Below are 24735 nucleotides of genomic sequence, written 5' to 3'. Positions count from 1 at the left end.
GTGTTCCTGAGCCCATGTAGTGATATCCTTTACACACTCGGTTTTTAATGCAGTACCACCTGAGGGATCCAAGGTCACGGGCATTCAGTGTTACGTGCAGTGATTTATCCAAATTCTCTGAACCTTTTGATGATATTACAAACCTTAGATGGTGAAATCCCAAAACTCCTTGCAATAGCTCATTGAGAAATGTTGTTCTTAAACTGTTTGACAATTTGCTCACGCATTTGTTCACAAAGTGGTGACCCTCGCCCCATCCTTGTTCGTGAATGACTGAGCAATTAATGGAAGCTGCTTTTATACCCAATCATGGCAGCCACCTGTTGTCAATTAGCCTGTTCACCTGTGGGATGTTCCAAATAAGTGTTTGATGAGTATTCCTCAACTTTCTGTCTTTTTAGCCACTTGTGCCAGCTTTTTTGTAACATGTTGCAGGCATCAAATTCCAAATGAGCTTATATTTGCAACAAAATTACAGTTTACCAGTTCGAACATTAAGTATCTTGTCTTTGCAGTCTATTCAATTGAATATAAGTTGAAAAGGATTTGCAAATCATTGTATTCTGTTTTTATTTACTATTTACACAAAGTGCCAACTTCACTGGTTTTGGGGTTTGTACAATTGTGAACATTATTTTACCAAAACAACATACAGTAAATAAAACATGTTATCATCCACACTAATAAGTGGTTTAAATTTGTAGAGGAAGCGTCAATACATATTGAGTTATCCTGCATATCCCGTACCATGTAACCGTAGTTACCAAGGTGAGGCGCAGCGATAAACCGATCAATCAATCCAACCAAACCAACCAATAAAAAGGGAGGTTCATAGGCCTTTTATTGATTGCCACACCAGGAAAACTCCCGGTAATCCTAAAGACCAATCTACCCCTTCTTGGGTTCCATGTAAAACTTCAGTATGCAACATTTGGGGAGGTAATGACTCACCACAGACTTGGAGCTCTCTATAAGAGCAGTGATGGTGCTTTTCAACTCGGCATCTTTTGCAGGGGCGTCAGTGAAGACAAATATCTCAGAAGATGGAGGAGCGGCGGTAAGGGCGAGCTGTCAGTCAGGACATTACAAGTCAAAATCTTACTCATGACTTTGAAAAAAATTGTGAATCACTCTATGTGAATTCTACGTATTCTCACTAATGGCTATAATCTGATCTGTCTTTAGTCAACTGTGTTGAGATAGGGTTAATTCTGCTGCAAACACCTGCAATCCAGACAAACACAGCTCTGGGATGTCACCTCCTCCACTGGCAGTCAGCTTATTGATGTTTGCTTTGAACGTGTCTGCATCAGTCGTTGTCAGCAGAGGCCCAAAACCTGAACAGGGGAACAATGTCCTACTATGCACTTACCATAGATTGCATTTTAGCCTAAAACTTGACACAATGACGAAAGCCAGCGGCACATGGCTAAGTTGTAGAACAACACTATTTACCTGGATCGTTGAAAGGAACCAATATGTAGGCTGAAGGCTCCTGCTCGGTTCCCCTCTTACTGTCGATGATGTCGAAGGAAACTCTTTTTGCTTCGGCTATGTCATCGCTCATACTACCTGTAGTGTCAATGACAAAACACAGCACAGCAGACTGGGAGAGACCCATCAGCCTGCAAGAATTCAAAGATACACATAGCATATTTTTAAAAAAAAATATTATATGTCCTCATCTTGATTAGTTGGACCTCACGAAGAACGGAAGGTGTAATTGTTTTGTACCTTAGGAAGTTCTTGTCGCCGACAGCGATTCTGATATCCTCCAGTAGCTCCAGAGTAGCATTTATGGCCAAATCGGCCGCTTGATGGTGAAGTGAGCCATGGCTTGATGTAATATCATCCTTATTGATGCCGCCCACTGGGTCCCGGATACTAGTTTGGTCAAAACTGCCTCCATGGCTGCATTTACCTGGGAGTAAAAACACAATACAAGAACGTGTTGTATATTTGTTGGTCGTGTGATGGGGGATGAGCCAAGAGGACGCCAACGAGGAATCGTCAAACAAAAAGCTTTATTTGTTTCAGCGGGCCACAGATTGGAACTGCAGCTTCCAGGTGAAAGAGTATGGGCCTGATTACTCTTCTGATGTCCTCTCGGACCACTGTGACTAAATACTCCTTACACGAAGACCCCCACTCTTTGTAATTCTAGCCTTGGAGCCGGCCTGTAAATCTTTCCCTGGCATTATTCCTCTGATCAATTTGAGTCGGGTGACCTACGACTCTCATCCTCTACTCCTACCCGTGGGGGCTTCCTGCCAGATGTTGCTAATGTCTTTGCACTTCCTCCAAACCTGCATTCCTTAAGGATTCCAATTGTCATGGGGGCAAGAGCCACCACTCTCCATAGAGCTTGTGATGGACATCTGCACCCAAAGCTAACTAAGGGCATATTTCATTAGTAGAATAATCCTCTAAAGGATTACAAACACATGCTAGCTCACAATCATATAAAAAATGGTACACGGTATAATTCACCACAAACTTATTTTACATTGGCAATGATGCTGAGTACCACAGCTAATAGGATATAGCAATGTGAAGTCCATCCATACATCCATCCATCCATCCATTTTGTACCGCTTGTCCCTTTTGGGGTCGCGGGGGGCGCTGGAGCCTCTCGTCAAAACACCAAATTACAGTAGTGCATACAGCACAATATTCATTGTCAAAGATATAAACCTAGTGAAGTATATATCTGGTATTGTCATCCTCGTCCGGACAAAAGGATGTCACGGCAGTGTGGCTGGATCAAAAGAGACGTCGGAGACCCTTCACTGAACCAAAAGTTAGATAGATAGATAGATAGATAGATAGATAGTACTTTATTGAATCCTTCAGGGGAGTTCACTCAGGGAAATTAAAAGTTGCTTTATTACAAGCGAGCGTCATTAAACAGGTCTGCAGTACACGGATGAACCTAGGTCAAAAAAATGAAGGACTACCCCCAACCCCCTGGAGAGGCCGGACCACAGTCTTATATCCTTTCTTCCTGCGTCTGGGTGTGTGCTTAAGTCAGGACAGAACAACCTGACAGTGTAAGGAGATGTTCGTGTGCAGTGACTGGAAAACAACTGCATTAAGTCATAACTCAAATGTTGGCTTTGAGCTAGACAGGTAGTCTTTTTCTCAAGGATACGGCTATTACTTTTGCATTCCGAAGTCCCAATTAGGGCCTCTTTTCCTACGAGAAGTGATCCAATCCACCTGCGAATATCAAACTATTTTATCTAGATATTACCTTATCTATTTATGTGCTCAAACTGAAATACCACTATTTAATTCAACTTGGTGGTTTGCCTTCTCCAAGCTGGATATACATCTTCACCATAAGGGAAACATGATATGAGTTTATTAATTCACTTCGCTAGTAAATATAGAGCATTCTTGCATTTGTGTGAACCATATTTGTTTTTGAAAAAAACTTTGGATGACTTGATAGTTTTTGGGGACAATGCATAAGGTAGTGACTTTGGTTTGCTAACATTCCCAAGATATGCTAAACGATATGCTTGGATGTTATGAAGCCGGCTAGTAAGTCTTAATGGGGCTGTTTGCAAACTTTTGGGCGAAAGCCGAGAGGGTGCTAACTTTCCAATGTGTTTTAGGCATTATATATCGCTCTATTACGGCCTTTAGCACGTAATGATGTAACTACGGCGGCATTAGCTTTGTGTGTTGATCGCGATTTGGCTAGCTAATGTTAGTTACCATTGAATATATGTTCTATCACAACAACATGACTGCAAATTGTTTGTTTCTTCTCTGGGACTGCTTTTGTAAAAGTACAAGTATATTTGTTCTTTTTAACAACTAATGGTAACATAAGCTAGCTGGTGTTGTTCTTATTATATATTCTTTATTTTAAAAAGGTAACTTTGAGCAAGTTGCAAGCAGGTCATTTAGGTGTGCCAAAATCACACTTTTCTAGCTGATGAATTTTGAATATTTAATTCAGTCTTCACACATACATATTACTTTTAACATATCTAGCTATTTTTATTTTTAATGCTGAATCTAAATGTTAAATCTAAATATCAAATGTAAATGTTAAATCTAAATGTTGAATCTTAATATACATTTTTAAATATAAATGTCTAAACAATAATAATGGTAAATATACAATTAAAATTGAACAGTTAAATGTAAATGTGGACTCTAAATATAAATGTTGAATCAAAGTTATCAATATAAATGTTAAATCTTAATATACATTTTAAATACAAATGTCTAATCTAAATGAATGAATGAATGAATAAATGAAAAATGTTTTGGTCATATAATTAACGATTTTGTGTGATCAATTTAACAGCACAGATTATACATATTAACAATCATACACATACACACACAAAAAGAAAAAGAATGACCGAAACCCCCCCCCCCCAAAATAAAAAATAAAATAAATACAAATTAATTTAATAAATAATAAAGAAATTACAAAAATTAAAAAAAAAAACCGCGACCCCGAAGGGAATAAGCAGTAGAAAATGGATGGATGGATGGATATATATATATATATATATATATATATATATATATATATATATATATATATATATATATATATATATATATATATATATATATATATATATATATATATATATATAAATATATAAATATATATATATATATATATATATATATATATATATATATATATATATATATATATATATATATATATTTATATATATATATATATAAATATATAAAATATTAAATATAAATGGTACATATACAATTAAAATTTAACAATTGAATGTAAATGTTGACTCTAAGTATACATTTTGAAGTCTAAATGTGTTGCTAAGTGTAAAGCTAAATATAAAGATTTCCCATAGACACACCCACATCTCTGGCAGACAGTGCTGTGAATTAATTTAGATTTAAATTTACCATATAGTATTGAATGTCATGCATGATCTACTAATTCACTCATTTTTGTTCATAGACATTTTGTGTTATGTTAATTCTGCAGATGATTATTCATACAACACACAAACGACGGGCAATCTCTCAGGGTTGGGTACCTTCCGGCTTTTCTGGGGAGAGGATGCTGAAGTAACCCGAGGTGAGAAGCCCCTGCTGCAGCACATCAGGCAAAATGTTGTTGTCACAGCTTTGTCCCGTACAGTTTCTACAGGTTGAAACGTTTAGGCCTGCAAGCAGATTGGGGGAATGTCAGAAAAATGATATCCGATTGCTGGAAACATTTAAGAAAACTAGCTGGAGGTTTCATATTCAACAATGCAATCGTCTATGTGCTGTAAGTGAACGGGACATACAGTTGATAGACAGTTGCGATAGCCAATCAGATCACAAGTTGTTGTCACTAAGGCCTTCTAGCTGGCCTTACGTTGAACGTGACATCTACGCGTCCTATGATTGGATACTCAGCGGATGAATTTGAGAACACATAGAGATGTTAGACAGTTGCGATAGCCAATCAGATCACAAGTTGTTGACAGTAGCCTATCTAGGTAGCCTGATGTTAACGAGACTGTGATTGGATACTCACTTGTCATTTTAAAGTGAGTATCCAATCACAAGTTGCAACTTAGCAGGAAGCGGGAAGTCTTGCGCCGTAGCCAGACCAGGATGGCAGAGAAGGAGAACAAAACGTTGATTAGGTGGCAGATACTGTATATATTTGCAAGGCCATTTTCAAGTAGGATATTTAAAGATAAACTACATCTTGTGAGACCATGTCGGCGATGAAATGGGGAACTGCCCGCCATTTTGTGTTACAAAAGAGATCTGTTAGAATAATACATAATGTTGGATATAGAGAACATTCAAACCCTTATTTTATTGAATCGAAAATACTGAAATTCCACAACATAGTGAATTTGCAAACAGCTAAAATTATGCACAAGGCAAACTATAACCTGCTACCCAAGAACGGACAACAGTTCTTCTCAACAAAAGAGAAGAAATATAACCTTAGAGAAACATTTAATTTAAAACATTTGTATGCACGTACAACACTTAAGACCTTAAGTATATCAGTATGTGGAATTAAATTATGGAATGGATTAAGCAAATAAATCAAACAATGTACTAATATGATCCACTTCAAGAAACTTATCAAACTTAAAGTGTTTACAAACTACAATGAAGAAGAACCATGATAAACATTCTGAATTTATTGATAATCTTATTTATCTCACCATACGAAATACAATTTACTTCACAATTTATTTATTTTTTAATGTTATAACTTATGGAGTATATTGTGAATACATTGAGAACAGGAAGTGGATCAAAGTGTTAGCAAGTGCTATGTAAAGGAGAAGGGGTAGGATTAAATAATCTCTGCTTCTTCCTACTCCTTTTCGAACACGTTGAAAAGAAAAAAACTGAAAATTGGGATGCACCATGTTGTATGCATGCATGTTCGAAATAAACTCAAAACTCATAATAAATAGAAAAAAATAATTTGGAGCAGCATAACAACTATTATGCATTGTATTAGTTAAGTAACTGCACGCTGAATAACCATATTGACAGTATAACTATGAGCTAAAGCGTAATAAAATAATAATCTACTTGATGTACTCAAAATACAAACATTACAAATGTAAGATCGATTAAATATCTGAAATTTTCTTATGTGTGACTAAGGAATCCTTTTTTGTCACACGGCTTTTTTCTCTTCAGATATATATTATATCTAAAAAAAAAATCTAAACATATGAAGTGTTTTTGCAGATTATTTTGATGTTTTTCTTTAAGGAAAATATCTCAGTTTCAGGGGCTGCCTTTCCCTATACGCAGATTACACACAATGCATTGGGCCCCACAATCCATGCCTGAAGAAGCGCATGTAAAATGTCAATTAGTGGAGTACAGGGTGCTTTATATGAAATTTTCCCAGAAACATATTCCGGTAACACTGTAGTATGGGGAACATATTCTAAGTAACAAAGACTTAATTAAGAGATATTTGGACACTAGGGGAAAGTATTGTAAGTAACAAATACTTAATTAAGAGTTATTTGGACACCAGGGGAACATACTGTAAGTAACAAAGACTTAATTTAGAGTTATTAGGTTAGGGTTGGGGTTGGGGTTAGGGTTAGAGTTAGGGTTAGTGGTGTGGGGGTTGGGGTTAGGGTTAGGGTTGTTGTATAATAAGGCCATGCAGAATAAGGCATTAATAAGTACTTAATAATGACTAATTAAGAGCCAACATGTTACTAATTTGCATGTTAATAAGCAACTAATTAATGGTGAAAATGTTCCCCATACTAAAGTGTTTCCAAATATTTTATCCATGCCACTGATAAAAATGTTAGTTACAAAAACATGACCTTGACTATCTCACTGTCCCCTGTGGCGCACAATGCTAGTGCTGGTCTTATGTACTGGGTTTGATCCCTGGCAAGAGTTGTGTCAGGAAGATTTAATTATGTTCAATGTGTTTTTATCCAATTGAAAAAGAGTTGAACCATTTACTTCCCCAGAATTCGTGTTAGTCCAACACATGCATCAAATTTAATTCAAGTTTGATCAAAAAAGCATAAAAATAACGATAACACTTTAGTATGGGGAACACATATTCACCATTAATTTGTTGCTTATCAACATTCAAATTAGTAACATATCGACTCTTAATTAGTCATTATTAAGTACTTATTAATGCCTTATTCTGCATGGCCTTATTATACAACCAGTAAGCCATTAACTAAGAGTCTTCCCTCAATAACTTCAGAATTATTGCTTATTAGTAACTCTAACCCTAACCCTTATATGTTCCCCTAGTGTCCAAATAACTCTAAATTAAGTCTTTGTTACTTTAATAAGCAACTAATTAATGGTAAATATGTTCCCCATACTAAAGTGTTACCAAGATAAAACATTTTCGTAATAATGGGGTGGGGGCAATTAAACCAGGAGCGTCCTTGTAGATCTCAGTAGCATTTATCAAAATATGTGAATTGGTCGACCTTGAAAAACACATTTTTGATCTTGATTTAAAGTATTTTAATTTCCACATTCAAATTTGTTTACTTTTTGTAGTGCAGGGATCTTCACCTTTAACTCCCATTTGTCTGCTGGGTAATAACACATTCACGCCTGACTTTTAACCTGCTGTTGTCTCTACAGGGGACTCATTGAACCTGAACTGGTTTGAAAAGAAAGCATGCTGAGGTGCTGATAGGAGACGTCGCAAAGTGAGATAAGGTGACAATGTACGTTTTGTGATGTTTCACTGAAGCGTTCAGGGCCATCCCAACAAAGCTGCGCTAACTATGAAAGGCATGCCTTCTGAATGGGCACAGTTACAACAGCTCACCAGCCAGATTCTCAAGTTGTTGGTCAGGTGTGATCAAAACGCTGTAAGGGGACGTGTTCCCCAACTCCACCCAGTTGCTGTGGCTGTAGAAGTCCTGGGTGTGCACAAAATGATCATCACATGCACTTCACTTCTAAAACTCATCCAGTTAGTTTCACTTCAAACTCACCTGCAGAGTATGACATACACGGCCAAGAGTCCAGCGCCCGGCAATGAAGTTTTCCCGTTTCACGCTGGCCTTTACAGAGGACACGCCTTAACAGAGAATTGTGTGGAAATGTCTAAAAAATTACAATGGACTTACCAAAATAAGACTCAGGAGGAACAACTGTTGAAATCTCCATTCCAACAGCAGAGTTACTGTTTATGCTGTACATTTGATTCTAGACACGCTATTGTAGAGTTTGAGCTATTGACAGTATGACACCGCCTAAATGTTAGTTCTTTTACCAAGTCTTTGACACCCCTGTATTAGACGGAAACCGTCGCTCTATATGTGATAGTTTGAGTCAACCCAGGCTGGGGCTCGAACCAGCAACCACAACTCCACCGCGAATGAGAGTTAAGTGCAGCAGCCAAAGGCCCTGAGCGGTCAGCTTATTGTTCAACACAGCTCTTGGGCATAGTGAAGTTTACACACGGCCGCACAGCCACACGAGTGGGCACCAGTTACATCGACAAAAACAGCACTAACAGATGGAACATTGGGCCCCATTCAGCAATAAGTTCCTAACTTTTCCTCTTATCTTTCTTCCTAAGTGATTTCCTAAGAGGAGTCCATTCAAATTCATGACATGTTCTTAAACGGCCAAATTGTTCCCACCTGCTGTTCTTAAGTTGCTGATTCCGTAATTTGCATAGGTTAACACCCTTAATTCCCCCATATAAGGGCACAATTCTGGCGGAAAAGCCAAACATCAAATACACGGAGAAAACACAAACCGATTACAGAAGAGAAATTCGTATTATCCCGCGGGGGAAATACATAATGTCAAAATGTAAGTTTAAGAAAGGGGGGACCGCTGAGGTAGCCTAAAGCGTTCTAATAAATATTCGTCACTTCGGGCAAACAGGTCTACATGGTCGTAAAATATGCGCTCCCTCCCCAGGGCACGATCTGCGGCATCTTACAGTAGCAGCAAAAGCATTGCCATTGTGTGAGTTGAGTTTCAACAGGGTGTGAGAGGCCTGTTGGTCTTTTGAAGAGTCACCAATCACTAAATCAACGCCCCGGTAATTGATGATTGTATGTGTGTGTGTGTCCTGGGCATGACGTTAAGCAGAGCAGAGCAGAGCAGCTTTATTTGTCCATTCTTAACATGTACACATAAGAACTGAGATTACATTTTCGGCACAATCCCGCTACGGGACCGCCAACGGATCAGCCACTTAGTGCATCCGGCAGTGGAGGCTCTTCTTTGGGGGGTCTTGGGGCACTAGGAGGTTAACCCCTTAACCACTGTTACCCCAGGTGGCCCTTGGCAAAGGCCTAGTACCTGACTGCCCCCTAGCCAGGGATATGGCGAAGACCCGCTGCCTTCTGGGTAAGTTTAGGAAGACAAAGGCTAGGGGAGCACACCCCGAAAGAAAAGCAACGTGGTTGGCGGCACACGACAGGCGGTCCTCCAAAAAACTGGAGCTCCGGAGGCCTCCTGCAACTGTGGAAGAGTGCCGGTCGTCCTGGGTTCCCCTTGCCACCGGATCCCACCCTCTCACAGTGAAGAAGTGCTGCTGGGACATGCGCACCCCCAGTGGCACTTTAAACAAGCTCCTCTGCGCAGGTATTCATCTCTGCCTCGGTGAGACCAGCTACCGGAAATGAAAAAAAGTCTGGTGGCGATGGGGTGTCTGATAACGGGAGCAGGTATGAATGCACCGGAAGCTCCTAGTCAGAACCCTGCACACCAGCGGTACAGGGCTATCTATGGTCGCTAGTAGCTGAAATTGAGTGGCAGCTGCTCTCGGCAGACCCCTGTATGCCTGAGCAGCCCTATTTAGGATTGCACTGCTCACCCCAACTGGGGAAAGGCCTAGAAAAGGTGGCCCAAACATTGCCCACTCAAAACTATCCTGGACAGGCTACCGCACCTGTCGGGAATTCCACTCCGCGGTCGAAATAAAGCAAAGAAAATAATCCCTCTTAAACTGGCATCATGGAACATAAGGACACTCCTGGACACTAGCGTTACCACTGATAGACCCCAGCGCAGAACTGCACTCATTGCAGCGGAACTTAACCGCTACAATGTTGATATTGCTGCACTTAGTGAAACCAGACTCCTGGATGAAGGATCCCTGAAGGAAGAAGGGCAAGGTTACACTTTCTTCTGGAAAGGATACCCTCCAGGAGGCGAGCATCAGCACGGTGTGGGACTTGCAATAAAAAACAGCCTCCTACCAAAACTCCCAGAAGCACCGGTTGGCATAAATGAAAGGCTCATGTCACTCAGGATCCCTCTGGCTAAGAAAATATATGCCACCCTTCTTAGTGCCTATGCACCGATGCTACCATCAAAGGAAGAGGTTAAAGACAGCTTCTACCGGGCATTAGATGAGGCCCTCCGTCGCACACCTAAGGAGGACAAGATCTTTTTGTTGGGCGATTTCAATGCCAGAGTGGGGAAGGACAACAAGGTGTGGAGTGGTGTTATTGGCAGGCATGGCATTGGACAAGCCAATGCAAACGGCCTACGGCTGCTAAGCCTCTGTGCTGAGCATGACTTGACCATCACAAACACCATCTTCCAACTAAAAAATAAGCACAAAACATCCTGGATGCACCCACGCTCCAAACATTGGCACCTGATTGATTACACCATTGTGAGACGCTCAGACATAAAAGACGTAACACTAACTCGTGCAATGAGAGGAGCTGAGTGTTGGACCGACCACCGGCTCATCATAACCAGGCAGGTGCAAGTACGCCCTGCTATCCGTCTTCATAAGTCAGGGAAGAAGAGGCTTGACTGTACCCGGTTAGCAGATCCTATAGCTCGGGACAATCTCCGTCTCTCTCTGGCCAAAAACCTGGAAGACATCGAGCATATTCTGGAGAGTGATGACTCCATTGACAACAAATGGACCTCTATCAGCTCCAGGCTCTATGAGGCAGCATCCCAATCCATTGGCTATAAGCGCAGAAAGCATCAGGACTGGTCTGATGACAACACAGCCACAATAACCACCATGCTCAAACACATGCACACACCACACAATGCTGTACTCAACAACCCCACTTCAGCTGTGCTCCGACAGCAATGGCAAACATCCAGAAGGGAGGTGCAGTCAAAATTGCGTGCTCTGAAGAATGAGTGGTGGATATCAAAGGCAGCTGAAATACAATCTCATGCCAACAAAAATGATATGCACAACTTTTACGATGCAATGAAAACCATCTACGGCCCAAGAAACTGCGCTGTCTCCCCGCTAAAGTCTAACGATGGTACAACCCTCATAAAAGACCAGAAGCTCATCACCAAAAGATGGGCAGAACATTTTGAAACTCTGCTAAATCAGCCCGCCCCAACAGACCCCTCAGTTCTGGAGGACCTACCTGACTACCCAACCATCCATGACCTTGACCTTCCACCAACCTTTGGAGAGGTTAAGAGTGCAATAAGGTCTCTGAAAGACAACAAGACCCCTGGTCCTGACAGCATCCCTGCAAAGATCTTCAAGCAAGGAGGCTACCGTTCCATCCGTGCCTTTTTCCTTGTCATCAGCAAAGTGTGGAAGCATGAAACTGTCCCTCAGCAGTGGAGAGATGCCAATATTATCACCATCTACAAAGGCAAGAGGGACAAGTCCCTCTGTGGCAACAGTCGTGGCATTTCACTTCTGGCTGTTGCTGGTAAAGTCTTGGCTAAAGTCATGCTACACAGGCTGGTGAACAACATCACGGAAGACCTGTTTCCGGAGTCACAATGTGATTTCAGGAAGAACAGGAGCACTGTGGACATGGTGTTCACAACACGGCAGCTTCAGGAGAAATGTAGGGAGCAGCACCAGGACCTCTTTGTTGCTTTCATTGATCTGTCGAAGGCTTTTGACACTGTCAACAGGGAGCTTCTCTGGAATATCCTCCTGAAGTTCGGCTGCCCACAGAAGTTTGTCAACATCCTAAGGCAATTCCATGAAGGGATGATGTCACGTGTGACTATTGGCGGCCAGGAATCAGAACCCTTTAAGGTGTGCACTGGTGTACGCCAGGGATCTGTTCTTGCTCCATTCTTGTTTAATATCTTCCTCCTGTGTGTGACACTGCTGCTTCATGAGAGGATCAAGAAGGGCAGTGGCGTTACCGTCGACTTCCGACTTGACGGGAACCTGTTTAACATCCGGAGGCTCCAAGCAGTCACAAAAGTCACACCAGTGCAAGTCATCGAACTCCAATACGCAGATGACTGCGCAGTTGTGGCCCACACACCGGAAGGGCTGCAAGCTACCCTCTCAGCCGCTGCAAGTGCTTATGGCAGACTGGGCCTCTCTGTCAACGTGGCAAAAACCGAGGTAATATGCCAGTGGGCATCCACTCCTCCACCTCATCCACCAACCTTCACCATCGACAATAAACCACTAGCAGTAGTGGACTCTTTCAAATACCTTGGCAGCTTTCTCTCTGACGATTGCAGTATCGACAGGGAGGTTCAAAACCGGATCAAGCAGGCGTCAGCATCTTTTGGCAGACTCAGGGGAATGGTCTTCAAGAACAAAGACCTTAAGCTACATACCAAGGTAGCGGTCTATTTAGCTGTGGTCATGACGACCCTCCTCTACAGCTGTGAAGCGTGGACCCTGTACAGCCGCCACCTCAGGATGCTGGAGGCCTTCCACATCAGGTGCTTACAATGCATCCTGGGGATATCCTGGAAGGACAGAGTCCCCCACACTGAAATACTCTGCAAGACCAACTGCACCAGTGTGGAGGCTACAGTCACCCAGCACCAACTTCGCTGGCTAGGCCACGTTATCAGGATGCCAGAAGAACGCTTACCACGCAAGGTGCTTTATGGTCAGCTTCATCTTGGTCACCGCTTGGCAGGAGGCCCAAAAAAGCGTTATAAAGATCAAATGAAGACTGTCATGAAGAAATGCGGCCTGAACCCGACCCAGCTGGAGGACACTGCAGCCCAACGTTCCACCTGGCGGCAGCTCCTCCAACAAGGAGTTCATAAGCTTGAGGAGGACCGAAGTGGTCAACGAGCCAGGAAGCGTCAAAGAAGGCATGAAGCCATTGCCACGCCTGCACCCCCAGTCAGTGCCTTCACCTGCTCTGTTTGCGGCAGATCATGTGGATCACGGATTGGACTATTCAGCCACATGAGGACTCACAAAACATAGAGATGGATTGTCGTCATCGGATACGATGGACAACCTTAAGATAAGATAAGTGTGTGTGTGTGTGTGTGCGTGTGTGTGTGTGTGTGTGTGTGTGTGTGTGTGTGTGTGTGTGTGTGTGTTGAAATGTCTATATATTGCTATCTGTCTATCTATCTATCTATCTATCTATCTATCTATCTATCTATCTATCTATCTATCTATCTATCTATCTATCTATCTATCTATCTATCTATCTATCTATCTATCTATCTATCTATCTATCTATCTATCTATGATATTAATGTAACATTAGACAATAGAAGTAAGGGAACTTGTCACACTTAAGAACAAACTCCCTAAGAGTGCTCTGGAACACTCGTGGATTTTGTTCTTACCTACGAACAAATGCCAGCTAAGAAAATATTGGTGAATACAAAAATTTCCTTAAAAACGTCATAAGTGGGCCTAAGAACAAAATTGTCCTTAAGAACGGTTGCTGAATGGGGCCCATTGACTGCCGACAGTAAGTCCAACTGCTTTCTGTCCATGCATGGACAAAACAACACTTTCTGACTGTCTCTTCAGAATTGCGCTGTTTTGTAGGGTATACCAACGAGTAAGAAACAGTTGACTTTGCATAATAGGCCCCGTTCAAAGTCAATGGAGAGCGGAAAAAAAAAGACATTACGTACCTTGAGTGATCAAGTCTCGTCCTTTTTGAAAGGTCTCGCCATCAAAATGGTGCTCGTCGCTCAACACCGACACCAAATCCACGTTGGCGTTGCTGAAGTACAAATTGGCAATGGAACTGTGGAACAGAACACTGGACAACAGCGAGGTGGAATTTTCTGAGGAGGAGCACGCTTCTTGTACTCGCTCAGCTGTTAGACTGTCGTCAATCTGGAGACCAAAGAGGAGATGTTAAAAAGCATATCTTTGGTCTTTTGGGGACTGACCTCAAACTCATGAATACAACGAGCCACAGCATTAAGTACACCGATTGAGAATTACACCTTTACTCAGATAATGATATTCAGTGTAATCCTCAAACAGTGATTCATTTCACAATGCATTCTCTCCAGACGTTTTTGATGTCTTGATCGCACAGATTGTAACAAATTTAACCAAACCCTATACATGATGTGCGTCCTCTCAGCGATGTCCAATGACTACAAGTTCCACGCAAACATTTGTACATGTCAGAAACGGATTTTGCTATGGGCAATATAGGCGACTGCCTCTTTTACGTGTAGACCAGTGATTCTCAAACATTGGTATGTATATAAATATATATATATATATATATATATATATATATATATATATATATATATATATATATATATATATATATATATATATATATATATATATATATATATAAATATATATATATATACAGTGCATATATATATATATATACAGTACAGGCCAAAATTGTCATGATCCATGGTCCAGATCATGTTTTTGTGTTTTCTGTTAATTTTGGACTCCTTTTGTTATTTGTTGTGCTCCTGTGAGTTTGTTTTGGTTGTCATGGTCACTCTTTGTGTGCACCTGTCTCTGATTAGTGCTCGCCCGCTCACCTGCTTCCCGAGCGCTAATCAGAGGCATTATTTAAGTTGCCTTTGCCAGTCACTCGTCCTGCTCTCATTGTGTTTGCTCCATGCACTTGTCACATGAGTTTTTGAGTTCTAGTGTTCCTTGTCTTTTGCCTATGCTAAGTAATAAGTTCCTTAACTTCCCGTGCGCTCTGCACGCATCCTTGTTGTTTTTGTTTATTGGATGATTTATGATAGATAAATCACTTCCTACCTTACGCCTTCGTCCGGAGCCGTTCCTTTGCATTGGGAGAACAACCGCGCAGCAAGCTGCGACCCCGTGATCGTGACAGAATGAGAGCAGCATCCGTTCTCCCGCAAACGGACCAGAGTGAGATGGATGAAGGTACGCGCATGGTGTTGCGAGCGATGGAAGTGGAGACGCTTCGCTATTCGACGGAGGAGAGGTCGAACCTTATGTGGGGACCTGGAGGCTCCCTTATCCCCATCGACTCCCTCTGGTCCGAAGACATCGCCGCTACACAGCAGTACCGGACGCGCAGGCAAAGGCGGAAGCCGTCCAGAAGGGCTTCGCCTCGCCGTCAGAACGCGTCACTCCCGCAAGCTCCTCCCCCGGACCGAAGCAAGTTGCAGGCAGCCCAGTATCCTTCCCCCGATGACGTCACTCCGTCCACGGCTGATGACGTCATGGCCCAGAATTTTTTTTTCTGAATTCTGTCTCCTTGCGTCAACAACCTCCTAAAGACTTTAATTCTAAAATTATACCTTGTCAGGACATTCTTTTGAAATTTAGATGTCAGCCACAGTCTCCTTCTGAGTGCCAAGCTCCGCCCCCTAGGACTCTAGCCCCGCCCACGTCAGTGACTTTTTCCTCTCATCCTCCCAAAAGACCTCAGGTGGGGGGTGGGAAAAGACATTTTGGACAATTTAGAGGGGAGGATTTTGCCCCCCTCCTGACTTCCCGCCACCCACCCGTAAAGACTGTTCCAGACCGCAAGCAGCGCGTCTGGTATCCGCCCCTTGAGGGGGGGGCTGGGGCCGGGAGCTGTGCTGGTGGGGCTGCTCGGCTGCGCCCAGCCAGGCAGCAACCTCCATCCCGGCCGCCGCCACCTGTCCTTCGGCCTGCCAAGCCGCAACCTCCAGCCCGTCCTCCACCACCAGTCCGTCGGCATGCCAAGCCGCAACCTCCTGCCAGGCCACCTCCGCCAAAGTCACGACCAACACCTCCAAGTCTGGTTTCCACACCAGTACCTCCAAGTCTGGTTTCCACACCAGTACCTCCAAGTCTGGTTTCCACACCAGCACCTGCTCCACGGCTGGTTCCCACACCAGTACCTGCACCTCGGCTGGTTCCCACACCAGTACCTGCACCTCGGCTGGTTCCCACACCAGTACCTGCACCTCGGCTGGTTCCCAGACCAGTACCTGCACCTCGGCTGGTTCCCAGACCAGTACCTGCACCTCGGCTGGTTCCCAGACCAGTACCTGCACCTCGGCTGGTTCCCAGACCAGTACCTGCACCTCGGCTGGTTCCCAGACCAGTACCTGCACCTCGGCTGGTTCCCACACCAGTATCTGCTCCTCGGCTGACGCCTGCACCTGCTCCTCGGCTGACGCCTGCACCTGCTCCTCGGCAGACGCCTGCACCTGCTCCTCGGCTGACGCCTGCACCTGCTCCTCGGCAGACGCCTGCACCTGCTCCTCGCCAGACGCCTGCACCTGCTCCTCGCCAGACGCCTGCACCTGCTCCTCGCCAGACGCCTGCTCCTCGCCAGACGCCTGCGCCTGCTCCTCGCCAGACGCCTGCACCTGCTCCTCGCCAGACGCCTGCGCCTGCTCCTCGCCAGACGCCTGCGCCTGCTCCTCGCCAGACGCCTGCGCCTGCTCCTCGCCAGACGCCTGCGCCTGCTCCTCGCCGGACGCCTGCGCCTGCTCCTCGCCGGACGCCTGCGCCTGCTCCTCGCCGGACGCCTGCGCCTGCTCCTCGGCGGACGCCTGCGCCTGCTCCTCGGCGGACGCCTGCGCCTGCTCCTCGGCAGACGCCGGTGGTACCTGCAACCACGCCAGACTCGCCGGTGGTACCTGCAATCACGCCAAACTCGCCGGTGGTACCTGCAACCACACCAGACTCGCCAGTGGTACCTGCAACCACGCCTGACTCGCCAGTGGTACCTGCAACCACGCCTGACTCGCCGCCGGTGCCTGCTGCCACGCCTGCCATGACGGCGCCGGTGCCTGCTGCCACGCCTGCCATGACGGCGCCGACACGCCCACCTCCTCGTCGACCACGGATGTGGCCGCTCCCTGGTCGTCCGCCTCGCCAAGTGCGCCCACCTCCCCGTCGGCCACGAATGTGGCCATTCCCTGGTCGCCCGCCTCGCTTGCTGCAGCGGCGTTCCACTCGCCGCCGCCACTTGACTTTGCCTCGGTGGATTCGGGGACACTTGGCCTGGCGACCCACCTCCAAGTCCTCCCTCCGCCCGCCCGTGACTTTTGACCCTGCTTGTTTTTTGTTTTTGTTTTCATATGGACATCTGGTATCTGTCCTTGAGGAGGGGGTACTGTCATGATCCATGGTCCAGATCATGTTTTTGTGTTTTCTGTTAATTTTGGACTCCTTTTGTTATTTGTTGTGCTCCTGTGAGTTTGTTTTGGTTGTCATGGTCACTCTTTGTGTGCACCTGTCTCTGATTAGTGCTCGCCCGCTCACCTGCTTCCCGAGCGCTAATCAGAGGCATTATTTAAGTTGCCTTTGCCAGTCACTCGTCCTGCTCTCATTGTGTTTGCTCCATGCACTTGTCACGTGAGTTTTTGAGTTCTAGTGTTCCTTGTCTTTTGCCTATGCTAAGTAATAAGTTCCTTAACTTCCCGTGCGCTCTGCACGCATCCTTGTTGTTTTTGTTTATTGGATGATTTATGATAGATAAATCACTTCCTACCTTACGCCTTCGTCCGGAGCCGTTCCTTTGCATTGGGAGAACAACCGCGCAGCAAGCTGCGACCCCGTGATCGTGACAAAAATGTTGGACACACCTTCTCATTCAATGCATTTTCTTTATTTTCATGACTATTTACATTGTATATTGTCCCTGAAGGCATCAAAACTGTGAATGAACACATGTGGAGTTATGTACTTATCAAAAAAAGGTGAAATAACTGAAAACATGTTTTATATTGTAGTTTCTTCAAAATAGCCACTCTTTGCTGTTTTGCACACTCTTGGCATTCTCTCGATGAGGTTCTGGAGGTAGTCACCTGAAAGGGTTTTCACTTCACAGGTATCATAGTTTTGAAGCCTTCAGTGACAATCTACAATGTAAATAGTCATGAAAATAAAGAAAACACATTGAAATGAAAAGGTATGTCCAAAGTTTTGACACTGTACTGTACTGTATATATACATATATATATATATATATATATATATATATATATATATATATATATATATATATATATATATATATATATATATATATATATATATATATATATATACATACATACATACATACATACATACATATATATATATACATACATAAATACACACCACACTCTACACTCACATACAGGTATATGTACGTATATATGTGTGTGTGTGTGTGGGTGTGTATATATATATATATATATATATATATATATATATATATATATATATATATATATATATATATATATATATATATATATATATATGTATATATATATATATATATATATATAATTAATAAGTACAGACCTAACTGCTTGGCATCTCTGCCTGTCGCACCTCCTCCAGTGCACTTCGAGGACAGCTGCAGGGTCGTCAGCTGGTGCCACCGTTCACCAGCTATATATATATATATATATATATATATATATATATATATATATATATATATATATATATATATATATATATATATATATACACCATGCTCTACACCCACATATATGTATGTATGTATGTATGTATGTGTATGTATATATATATATATATATATATATATATATATATATATATATATATATATATATATATATATATATATATATATATATATATATATATATATATATATTTATATATATACACTACCGTTCAAAAGTTTGGGGTCACATTGAAATGTCCTTGTACTTTTCAATGAAGATAACTTTAAACTAGTCTTAACTTTAAAGAAATACACCCTATACATTGCTAATGTGGTAAATGACTATTCTAGCTGCAAATGTCTGGTTTTTGGTGCAATATCTACATAGGTGTATAGAGGCCCATTTCCAGCAACTATCACTCCAGTGTTCTAATGGTACAATGTGTTTGCTCATTGGCTCAGAAGGCTAATTGATGATTAGAAAACCCTTGTGCAATCATGTTCACACATCTGAAAACAGTTTAGCTCGTTACAGAAGCTACAAAACTGACCTTCCTTTGAGCAGATTGAGTTTCTGGAGCATCACATTTGTGGGGTCAATTAAACGCTCAAAATGGCCAGAAAAAGAGAACTTTCATCTGAAACTCGTCAGTCTATTTTTGTTCTTAGAAATGAAGGCTATTCCACAAAATTGTTTGGGTGACCCCAAACTTTTGAACGATAGTATATATATATATATATATATATATATATATATATATATATATATATATATATATATATATATATATATATATATATATATACACAATGTATAAATACTGACTCAATCATTTATGAGTCAAATGGATGCCAGTTTGATTTTCAGGAGTAAAACATACATGAAGAGAGCTTGTTAGTGAAATGTTGGTGTTCTGGAAGCCATGGGTCCTTTACCAGCACGATGCATTTACTTGCTTTTAGCAAGGCAGGCAAGGTAACAAACTTAAATGACGTTTGTGCCAACACTTTATTATGGTAACACGGATAGGCAATGGCACATCCATAGATATAAATAGGGAGATGGGACACGCCCTTTTGAGGTGTGTGCCCACAACCAGCCTGAGCTTGTGGCGGCAACGTGTCAAGGAATTCTGGTTAAAGAAAAATGTTTGCACATTGTCTGAAAAGGTGTACAATGTCAGGACATTTGTTGTTACTTTGATTAGGAGTGGGGCATATCACCTATATTACAAGTAATCCAATGGAAATTACTGCTGTAATTTAATTATTATATGAAGAAGCCATGTATCTCAGATTCTGGACATGTCTGATATTGGACACATATAGGGTTTCTCACACATGGTCCAATGACTGCTTTCAGAGTTTGGGTGTTTATTCCGACACGTGGAAGATCAGTGGGAGCATCACTTACAGCCAGAGTGAAGTCCCGTCCATCTGCAGCAGCAATGTCTCGGCAGACCTCTGCCGTCTTTTGGAGGATTGCCCTTTGGGTGATGTCGCGGTGAGTAGTGGAGTTCCCATCAAAGACAAATAGTGGGTTGAAACTTTGCGCGAGGCCTGTAAGGACGAGGACCAAAGCCAGCAGCAGCAGGACGGAGCACTTGGTGCTCATAATGAGGATAGTCGGACTGAAATCAGGATGAAAACTTTGTGTAAACACATTTCTCCTCCATGTATTGTTCAAACACTTAAACATTTCCAGGCTGTGAAGCAGGTGTAACGAAGCAACGAGAAGGCAAACATCTTGTTACCTGGGGAACACAACTCAAGCTAGAACCAAATAGGGGTAATTACCGTAAACAATGACATCTCAAGATTATGTAACCAGTATTCATGCATATTTCCCGTTAGTAAAAAAAAAAATATAGCATTTTTTCTCTAGTGACTTAAAGCGCTTTATATTGAGTAGGGTGGTACAGTATATCGCTTTATATTATAGTACCGCGATACTAATGAATCATATACGGTACTATACCGCCTCTGAAAAGTACCGGTCCAAAACCCCACCACTCCCTACCCAGTAGTGTATCTACTCGATACTACTATGATTACGTCAATATTTTTTGGCATCATAACATTTTCTTTTTTTTAAAATATATATTATGTTTATAAACTCAGGAAATATGTCCCTGAACACATGAGGACTTTGAATATGACCAATGTATAATCCTATAAATGACTTGGTATCGGATTGAAGCCTAAATTTGTGGTATCATCCAAAACGAATGTAAAGTATCAAAAAACAGAAGAATACGTGATTATTACATTTTAACAGAAGTGTAGATAGAACATGTTAAAAGAGAAAGTAAGCAGATATTAATAGTAAATGAACAAGTATATTAATAATCAATTTTCTACCACTTGTCCTTAATAATGTTGACAAAATAATAGAATGATAAATGACACAATATGTTTCTGCATATGTCAGCAGCTAAATTAGGAGCCTTGTTTTGCTTACTTACTAATGAAAGACGAGTTGTCTTGTATGTTCACTATTTTTATTTAAGGACAAACTTGCAATAAGAAACACATGTTTAATGTACCGTAGAAAAGTACCGAAAAGTATCGAAATAATTTTGGTACCGGTACAAAAATATTGGTATCAGGACAACACTAATATTGAGGAAGCCATGGCAAAGGGAGAAAGGTGGGTGAATTGTCTTGCCCAAGGACACAACCGCAGTGACGAAGATGTCGGAAGCTGGGTTTCTGGCCGGCGTGACTCTACCATCTGAGCCACGCCGCCTTTATAACAATTCAAAATGATCATATGAGGGCTTTCAGAGTTAACATGTGAGATTAATCACAACCTATCAAAGCAGGGGTCCCCAAACTTTTTGACTTGGGGTCCGTATATATATATATATATATATATATATATATATATATATATATATATATATATATATATATATATATATATATATATATATATATATATATATATATATATATATATATAACACTACCGTTCAAAAGTTTGGGGTCACAGTGAAATGTCCTTATTTTCAATGAAGATAACTTTAAACTAGTCTTAACTTTAAAGAAATACACTCTATACATTGCTAATGTGGTAAATGACTATTCTAGCTGCAAATGTCTGGTTTTTGGTGCAATATCTACATAGGTGTATAGAGGCCCATTTCCAGCAACTATCACTCCAGTGTTCTAAGGGTACAATGTGTTTGCTCATTGGCTCAGAAGGCTAATTGATGATTAGAAAACCCTTGTGCAATCATGTTCACACATCTGAAAACAGTTTAGCTCGTTACAGAAGCTACAAAACTGACCTTCCTTTGAGCAGATTGAGTTTCTGGAGCATCACATTTGTGGGGTCAATTAAACGCTCAAAATGGCCAGAAAAAGAGAACTTTCATCTGAAACTCGACAGTCTATTCTTGTTCTTAGAAATGAAGGCTATTCCACAAAATTGTTTGGGTGACCCCAAACTTTTGAACGGTAGTGTATATATATATATATATATATATATAAATATATATATATATATATATACATATATTTTTTTTTATAACTTGGGACTTGGATCGTTTGGGGACCCCTGTATTAAAGCATTAATAAATGCAGATTAATCACGCAAATGACCTTTAATGCAGATGGTTACCTAAAAGTCAGGCTGGGTTGATATATGGTCAGTGATCATATGCCATTTTTGCTTTAAAATAAACACGATGGGACTTTAGCTAAAACGTTTAATAAAATGCTTGTGTGTGACATTCTGACAGTAAAATTGTACTTTAAAAAGTAAAACAATTCAAAGTTACTTTGAATTATGCAAGCAAGTAATCTACAGCGATTCATCACAATTAATCAAAACTCAAAAGTGTGTTTAATCTGATTAAAAAACTGTTTGACAACACCAGATCATCCACAAACGATACAAACAACTGCCTGTAATCACTATTAGATACAAAATACTTTAGCCACACTCACCTTAAAATGTTCTTTTCCTTGGCGAAAGTGTCGTTTTATTCAGTAGTTGGCACGGCTTCACTCTCCCTATGAGTGAATTCCAAAGTTCCACAGAGGTAAATAGTGTGGCCAGGTTCCTGTGTTATCTGAAAGCCGCCGGGTTGTGTGTATGTGTGTGTGTGTGTGTGTGTGTTTGTGTGTGTATGTATGTATGTATGTATGTATGATTGTGTGCGCTGGTGTGGTTGAGTGACGGCGTTAAAGAACACCTTGGCCCACACCCTTATAGTACATGTCTCGTCACTAAGCATCTTTGAAGATGGTGTTCTGATTGATGCGTTTTCTTGCATCTGCCAGTGCAGATCCAAGAGGACGCATCCAAAATCTTTTTTATTTTTTGTCCTGTCCAGCTACTCAGGCAACTCATATTGTTGATGTAGATGCCCATATCGGCTGTACAGATTTACTTTACAAAAGAGAAGTGTGGGATACTTCTCGTGTTGCCTTATTTGTATTTGACTTTATTCAATGGATTTATATTATTATTTTTTGCAGCCGGGCCGGAGCAGGAGGGGATAGAAATTAAAAAAGGAAGGCAGAGGGGAAAATTGCAGGGACAAGAGGGGGATAAGACAAAGAGACAACAGCAAACACAACAACAACAACATCAGCAAATATGATATGTACAAATATGATGGTAAAAGTGATAACAAAGAATCAGTTAGTGAAATAAATATTAATAACACAGACATGACAATGAGCATTATTACACTACACACGGAGCAATACAAGTACCAATAGAAATAGCACTATTGATAATGAATAATAATGATAATTTACTGGGGCGGCGTGGCGAAGTTGGTAGAGTGGCCGTGCTAGCAATCGGAGGGTTGCTGGTTACTGGGGTTCAATCCCCACCTTCTACCATCCTAGTCACGTCCGTTGTGTCCTTGGGAAAGACACTTCACCCTTGCTCCTGATGGCTGCTGGTTAGCGCCTTGCATGGCAGCTCCCGCCATCAGTGTGTGAATGTGTGTGTGAATGGGTAAATGTGGAAATACTGTCAAAGCGCTTTGAGTACCTTGAAGGTAGAAAAGCGCTATACAATATAACCCATTTATCATTATTATTTACTTCTATTATCAACAATGCAATTGTTTCAAATGCAACAATACATATATGTAATGATAACTTGAAATACAAAAGAAAGCAGATAAATGGAGGGTAAGAAAGAGAAGCTAACTGTATTAACCTTGTAGATTGTTTTAGTATCAATAGGTTAAGCTTTGTCCGTGTGCCATGTGTTACCCAGTTCCCCCTAGGGCAGGGGTCAGGAACCTTTTTGGCTGAGAGAGCGATGAAAGCCAAATATTTTAAAATGTATTTCCGTGAGAGCCATATAATATTTTTCAACACTGAATACAACTAAATGTGTGCATTTTTCAGTAAGACCGACATTTTAGAGTATAAAAAGTATCTTATTCTTTTTAACAACATTGTTATTCTGAAGCGAACAAACAATAAATAAAATACTTCTTACCGTTAATGCGACTTCTTGAACAGGTGCGGCAGAAAACGGACGGACGGATTAAAATGCATGAGAATGTTTTGTATTTGAACGTTATTTTTAACACTGTGATTACCTGCGGGATTGCTCATTACTAATCGCGTTAAGCAATGTCAGCTAGGATTTATCCGAGAGCCAGATGCAGTCATCAAAAGAGCCACATCTGGCTCGAGAGCCGTAGGT

The 24735-nt window shown here is 41.7% G+C and overlaps 1 protein-coding gene across 1 annotated transcript in view; it reads right to left on the bottom strand.

Moving 5' to 3' along the window:
• LOC133639489 (von Willebrand factor A domain-containing protein 7-like) overlaps positions 1 to 23166 on the bottom strand; it is a 43486-nt gene extending 20320 nt beyond the window's left edge. The window contains exons 1-10 of the mRNA XM_062032808.1: positions 23007 to 23166; positions 20467 to 20683; positions 14329 to 14536; positions 8487 to 8572; positions 8318 to 8411; positions 5049 to 5177; positions 1735 to 1921; positions 1456 to 1625; positions 1225 to 1337; positions 952 to 1068 (exon numbers count right to left, since the gene is read on the bottom strand). Of these exons, the coding sequence (XP_061888792.1) occupies positions 952 to 1068; positions 1225 to 1337; positions 1456 to 1625; positions 1735 to 1921; positions 5049 to 5177; positions 8318 to 8411; positions 8487 to 8572; positions 14329 to 14536; positions 20467 to 20667 (1305 nt within the window). The 5' untranslated portion in view covers positions 20668 to 20683; positions 23007 to 23166. The remainder of the gene's footprint in view (positions 1 to 951; positions 1069 to 1224; positions 1338 to 1455; positions 1626 to 1734; positions 1922 to 5048; positions 5178 to 8317; positions 8412 to 8486; positions 8573 to 14328; positions 14537 to 20466; positions 20684 to 23006) is intronic.
• Positions 23167 to 24735: the final 1569 nt, after the last annotated feature.

The sequence above is a fragment of the Entelurus aequoreus genome, linkage group LG22, assembly GCF_033978785.1.
Source record: "Entelurus aequoreus isolate RoL-2023_Sb linkage group LG22, RoL_Eaeq_v1.1, whole genome shotgun sequence".
NCBI classification, from domain to species: domain Eukaryota; kingdom Metazoa; phylum Chordata; class Actinopteri; order Syngnathiformes; family Syngnathidae; genus Entelurus; species Entelurus aequoreus.
This window is presented reverse-complemented; position numbering and strand designations above follow the sequence as displayed.